Source organism: Anguilla anguilla, chromosome 3 (genome assembly GCF_013347855.1).
Source record: "Anguilla anguilla isolate fAngAng1 chromosome 3, fAngAng1.pri, whole genome shotgun sequence".
Lineage (NCBI taxonomy): Eukaryota > Metazoa > Chordata > Actinopteri > Anguilliformes > Anguillidae > Anguilla > Anguilla anguilla.
In genome coordinates this window covers 45671067-45678016 of record NC_049203.1, presented here as the reverse complement: position 1 = coordinate 45678016, position 6950 = coordinate 45671067, and the positions used below count along the sequence as shown (strand labels likewise).

At 40.3% G+C, this 6950-nt stretch overlaps 1 protein-coding gene across 1 annotated transcript; it reads left to right on the top strand.

Annotated features, from left to right (window-relative positions):
- The first annotated feature begins 491 nt into the window (after nt 1–491).
- On the top strand, nt 492–5935 carry LOC118224196 (ras-related protein Rab-9A-like). Its single transcript, XM_035411465.1, has 3 exons — nt 492–664; nt 3049–3081; nt 3969–5935. The coding sequence occupies exon 3, from the start codon at nt 3991–3993 to the stop codon at nt 4594–4596; it is 606 nt and encodes a 201-aa protein (XP_035267356.1). The 5' UTR covers nt 492–664; nt 3049–3081; nt 3969–3990; the 3' UTR covers nt 4597–5935.
- The last annotated feature ends 1015 nt before the right edge of the window (nt 5936–6950 follow it).

Below are 6950 nucleotides of genomic sequence, written 5' to 3'. Positions count from 1 at the left end.
TGTAACTGCCCAGGATTCAATGTTGAAATTGCAATGCATTACTTCTACCCACATGTCTCTCATTCCAAACAGAAAAAAACCTATTCTTCTAATGTTATCCTTTATTGACTCATTTCACATGGATGGTTTCTCATTGCTGCTTGCCAGTTTATGTCTTATTTAAAATAATTATGCTAAAATAATCATTTTGAATATTCTTTAACTAAATGTATGTTTTAATTAAACTAATCTAAGAAAAAATGCTGTGATTTAAGGGAGTCATAATTTTTTGCAAATGTTTTAATTTTTTGGGATATGTCACCAAGTTTACAGCTTTTACTAACCCCTGCCCTCATCATAACATTTTGTATGGAAAACCATTCAAGAAGTCGATGTGCATGCCAAGGAACGTCCTGCGCTGAAAACATGAATTGGCTTCATTTAAGGAACAACGTGATTTTGCAATAATTGCATAGCCTACGCACGATGAAGAAAGCAACCCATTTGGCAGTGGGAGGGACTTTGTGCCGACAGTCACATGAGAGTCAGCGGCGAATTGGACTCGCCTAACAACAGCGCAATGAAGAACCGCAATGAAATGCAGGAACTTAACAAGATAAAGGCGTTAAATAGCGACAGCGTCAACAAAACTGTATTGTCATAGTATCTCAATAATCAACAAAAGGTATGGCAAATTTCATAATGGTGGTCGCAGTTTGACAACGTCATTTAACTAGCTTTAGCCAGAGCCATTTTAAAGGCTCTGGCTTTAGCTATATTTGTGGAGACAGAGATTAGCCTAGCTCGTTGGCGGTACTTAGCCGACGGTAACTGTCAATTCATGCAAGTTGGCACAAGATAACTATAACGACAGACTTTAGTCCAGCTAACGTTATGTTGCCAGGTATTATCTAGGCACCAGTAAATGTCATTTAAGACGGCCTGTTCGTTGGTTAACCAATTAAATGTCGTGTAATCTAACGAGATAGTTACTCGATTTGCAACGACACAAATCCAAGTCGCTAGTTAGCTACCCTATCACTAGCCAGTTTAATTGGAAGGATTTGCTTCACTGTGGAAACTTTATCTGTTGCTTGGTAACGTTTGATGTACGGATGCCATTAGCAAGGGAGTTAGCTATTAGACTAGGGGGTCCTTCGTTGTGCATTCCCCAGACCGAGTGATTTAACCCGCGCCATAAAATGCCAAGTTTATGTAATAAGCCAAGCTGTACATTTGTAAATGTTAGATTATAGTGTTTCCTAATTGAGTTAGCTAGCATATCATTGGCTCGCGTAACTAACGTTAGCTGTGCCAACAAGTGCAGCAGAGTCACGCATTGTTCGCCGTTTGCTAGCGATACCTACGTTTGGGACGTGAAACTAACAAGATTAACGCAGGATGGGTATATTATTTTGCAACGTCATCAGCAAGATATATACTTAAGTTATGATATTTTCGGTAGTTCTACTGTTTGATTAAATGGCTTACACCATGGTCATGTTAACTTCATGTGGTCACGCATCAAGAACGAAGTGATATACTGTAAATACTAGCGTGGATTAGTTCGTTATTATTATAGCTGGATACTACTAGATGGAGAACTAGGCAGTGCTCACTATTTCAAGACTATTCTCCCCTGTTATTGAATTTAGGTAATTCGCTTGCAAACTAAGCCAGTCTAATTGTGCGATTTAAATGGAAGCTAATATTTAGGTGATGAACGGCACACCTTTTCATACTAAAGTTAATGTTGCTATGCTAGCTAGGTAGGCCACAGTTGCAAGCAGGAACGTTAAGCCATGGTCAGTTCGCTAAGCTAACACGAAATAGAACAGCAGTTAGCTGATGTTTGTTAACTGGCTGTCACAGCCAGGCAAGATACAATACAATAAATAAGTCTGCCTGGTTCTGGTGACTACTGTCACTCAGTTTAAAGGGTACAATATTAAACTTTTAACTTAATGAATCCACACAAATGCAATCTTATTGCTAATAAATTGTTTTAATACAATCACTCTTACACATTCAATGCTTGCTCCATCCTTTTTTTTTTCTAACTGGTGTTACATGTACCTTTTGTCACCACCATCCTAGTGAGTGAACTGAACTGTGCTATTGTATAAATTACGCTTTACTGTCTGTAAATCACTAATGTTCTACTTGAATATATTGGGAACAGGAAATTATGCTGAGCAGTGAATTACTTATAGCGCAGTATTACTGGCAGTGAAGATGAGAGCAAGCATGTAGAGCACTTCCACAGGAAGCACAGTAAGGGCTTTGTCTTTCATTACAGAAAACACTGTCTTAAGGAGTGGTGTTTCCCAGTGACTCCCCATTACGAATGCTTTTCGGGTGCCTATGATCACAGGCGTCTAATGGCACGCGTTTATGACAGCAAAACAGGCTCAAAACTTCTGTGGCTACCACGGTCTTACAGAACTTTATATTCTAAATTATACGTTATGTCCCTGCACTTAGCTACAAATTGTCAGTGGTTGTAAAGCCAGACCAACTGCAGTCACCGTCACCAAAGTCTCCACCTGGGAAAAAACCCTGAAAGTACTGGGTCTACATATGCTGCTTAGCAAACTAGGCTACAGTTTAGGCTATTTACTATTGTTGCTCTTCTAGTTATTGCTTTGAATTCCTCCTCTAACATTTCCACTGTTTAACTGTGCCAGAATGTATGTTGTGTGTAAATATGTGTCTGTAACCCCCAGGCTCTGTGGAAGGTTCTGGAAATATTTTATCTTGCATCGTCCTCTGGCAGGTGGTGCAGTTCTTTATCTTTGTTATTTGCCATAAACCATGCAGTTTGGTGGTCAAGCTGGCGTGTAGGATTGAATCATGCCCTGTAGGTAGACAAGGGCTGTTCTGTTGGCTGCAGTGTAGGCAAGGGTTAGGACTTTAAACCTGATCCTGGTGGTGACCGGTAGCCAGTGGAGTGACCTCAACAGGGGCATCGCCCAACCCTAGTGTAGTTTTTCTATTCTGCTGTCTTGTATTTTTCTGAAAGCCATATTACCGCGTGAATGAACTAACTTGTAACTTGTTGTTTTCCAGGTAATGAACAATGTTTTACAGAGAACAATAGAGGTAAGGATGTTGCCACATTGTCCCTTTTTTGTGCCTTTTCAACACTGATCTGAAACTCCATTTTTGTTTGGCAGACTCTTATTTTTATTTAAGAAATACTCCATTTAGATTTTATTTATTTTGTTGACTAAAAGGGAGCCGTTACAGGAACCTTTTAGCGGTAGCTCTGTTAAGAGAGTTTAATGAGAATCACACCACATTTTTGTGATGTTCCCACTGTTGTTATGCAACAGATATGATAAATTCCATAGAGATAAGCTCATAGTCTTGTAATTATGTATCCAGTTCCAAGAATGATTTAATGTTCTGGTCCTGTGCTTGTACATAGAAGTTTGACTCTTTTCAAGGTCATATTCCAAAAGAGCCTCATAAGTAGGACCACTAGTTGGTCTCACCTTGTGACATTAGTCCTCCACCAGCTAGAGGTCGCAATAGCCGCTTTGTCAAGCCCCTTCTCAAACAATTATCCCATTTGCACCACCTCAATAATCTAAGTTTATAAAGTAATTAATTAAGCACAGGTGATGATTGGTAGCGATATTTATGAGTGACACTCATGCTAAATTCAGTTTGATTACATACTACCAAGGACATGCTGCAGTATTTTTAAATGTTGTACAGGGGCATGATAGGTTTTTTAGAAGCAGTGGGAAATTGCCACAGTAAAAATGAGATCAGGAGGATAACCTTTGACATGCAAGTTTAAATCCCTGCAGGTCACATGGTGGAGACAAACCAGTGGCCCTATTCATAAGTAAACCGAGTGCTAGAGGCTAACTATAGATGGCAGACAGAAAAGGCACTTAAGTCCCGAGGAGGAGGGAGCTGATTTAGAGCTCAGACGGACAACGATAGAACAGTGCGGCTGATTCCGCTCTTTCCTCCAGGTCGCGCCCGGGAAGAGCAGCCATGACGGCCAAGTCGTCCCTGCTGAAGGTGATCCTGCTGGGGGATGGCGGGGTGGGCAAGAGCTCCCTCATGAACCGCTACGTGGCCAACAAGTTTGACTCGCACCTCTTCCACACCATCGGCGTGGAGTTCCTCAACAAGGACCTGGAGGTGGAGGGCCGGCCGGTGACCATGCAGATCTGGGATACGGCGGGCCAGGAGCGCTTCCGCAGCCTCAGGACGCCCTTCTACCGGGGCTCCGACTGCTGCCTGCTCACCTTCAGTGTGGACGACAGCCAGAGCTTCGCCAACCTGGCCAACTGGAAGAAGGAGTTTGCGTACTACGCCGACGTCAAGGAGCCCGACAGCTTCCCCTTCGTGGTGCTGGGCAACAAGCTGGACGTGACCGAGCGGCAGGTGGCCACCGAGGACGCCCGGCGCTGGTGCCGGGAGAACGGGGACCATCCCTACTACGAGACCAGCGCCAGGGACGCCACCAACGTGGCGCTAGCCTTCGAGGAGGCGGCGCGCCGCGTGCTCGCCGCCGACGACCGGGCCGAGCACCTCGTCACCACGGACACGGTCGATCTGCACAGGAAGCCGCGTGCTGGCGCCACCTGCTGCTGAAGCCTGCTGTAGGCTAACTAGCTAGAGAACTTCAGACGAATGGAAGTAAATTAACAAGCATCATCACTACTGATGACTGAAGGATTAAAATGATGATTAATGTAGTATCAATTTATTATTCAGACTTAACCTCTAAGAAGGGCTAAATTGGATTAAAAATCAATTTAACGGGGGTTCTCCAATTGAGTAGCCTCATGTAGCGAGCTATCACAACCCAGCACGAGCCAAGGGTTTATACATACAGGCCAGACGTCTTAAGTTTGGTGTGATGTGTATGATGTCGTTGGGTGTGTGTCTTTAAATAGGATATTGTGAAGGACTGATTCTGTTAACTATGAAACATTTGAGTGTTCTCACACTTGCAATATAAAAATTTGATTTAATATTTTTTAGCAGCAATCAGTATACATAGAATTTAAGGGGGATGGTGTAGATGGTGCCAAACATAAAATGCTGATTTTTCATCATTTATAATAAATATTATAGGCCTATATATATATATACCGAATTAAGTCCTTTACAGTATATTGTCTTTTCTTAGACCTCACTTGGAACACTTTCTACTAAAAGCATTAGCTTTACTACTAATTTCCTATTTGTCTGATTTTGAAGTGTATCTATTGTTTAGCAATAATAAATGAACATGGGTATAATTGCCAGCCTTGCATTTGGTATATCTGTAACAATACCTCTGCTGTGGCACAAATGGCAAGAGATTATTAAAGCAGGTACACAATGTAGCTTATCTTGAATTTTGGCATCCTGGCCTTTGAAGAATACAGGGGTTAAGCCTTTTCAGCAAAAGACATGAACGACATGTTGGCAATAAACTGTCTGTGATCTGTATGTCCAGTTCCGCTTTTAAAGTGATCACTATTTGCAGGAGGCTTTTTTTTTTAAATAACAATTAATTATATATCATCAAGAGGTGATTTCATTATGAATATGGAGTGTATGGATATTAATATTCCTCAACATGTGCTTCTAGGCTTCCAGGTTTCAAATAGCTATATATATATATAAATGAAAAACTTTCCATTAAAATGTAGACATTTAATTTACCTTACTGAAGAAAATTTAAAATTCTCTTATAAATCCTGACACTTTATTTCTGTTTTGTTTGGAACAAATTGATAAACTTTTTTGATCCATTTTGATTTATTTATATGTTGCTAGCTCTCAAGACTGTTAGATGAACTGCTATTGTATTTATTAATCTGTTTACATTTTATCATTCTTGATTCAGTTCATCTCAATCCATGTAGGTCTCCATGTGTGTCAGATTGTGAGTGAAGACAAACGGATTTTTCATGAAATAAAATCTGTCAATGGAGCAATATCCATGAATGATTCTTGACTAAGACTATTGGATGGCATTCAGTTCAGTTTATTCACTTATTTTAATTAGCAAATTCATTTTTTGGTAAATTCATTACTGGCCTCAAGACGCGTGATTTTAAGCGAACCTTAAAATCTGCAAGCTGCATATATTTATGAGTTTTGTGAAATGGGCTTACCTTGATGGGTTAAAATGTGTTTCTTTTACAGACATGGAATTTACTGTTAAATATTCCAAATATGTGGAAAATACATTTCACAGCAATGTAATGTATAGCAATGTCAGAAGCAACAAATACAGCTAAGTAATATTTGGTATATTTTTATACATGATTTTTCATTTTTGTATTATGATTGCAATATATTGGAAGCATATGTAAATATATTTTCAAATATATTCTATTTCTGAAAGGGTGGAGCAGAAGGCTTTCAATTTTGGTGATCATTTGGTGATTCGCAGACCTGTTCCTGAGGATCTACCTTCCTGTAGGTTTTTCTTTCTACCCTAATTTGGCAGTACTGATTCTACTAATGAACAGCTCGGTGGGACCTCTAGCAGTGATTGTTAGGGTTGGAGTGAAAACCTTCAGGATTGTGGATCTCCTGTAACAGGGTTGGGGACCACTGGCCTAAAGTATTCTTCAGCTGGCATGCAGTAGAAGTGCAGAATGAACTAATTTAAGTGCATGATTGGAGGTCTGAAGCTCTATGGAATGTCTCAGGATCATTAGGGTTCTACTGTTATTCTACATCAGTACAGTGGTTTTTATTTGGCTTTTATATACGGAAAATATTTGTATGTTGCAGTATCATATCGTCTACGACTGTTTGCATTTGTGACAACCGGCATTTAAAGGATATGATTTTTCGTGATTAATGTTGATTTTCAGACCATAAATGACTCAACCAGAGGCAGCAGACTTTGGTATTTCCTCCGACACACACAAGAGCTTTTGCTGTCTGACAGCTGACAGCGCAAAATAATATTCAGCAATAAAACCAAATGCTACTGGTCC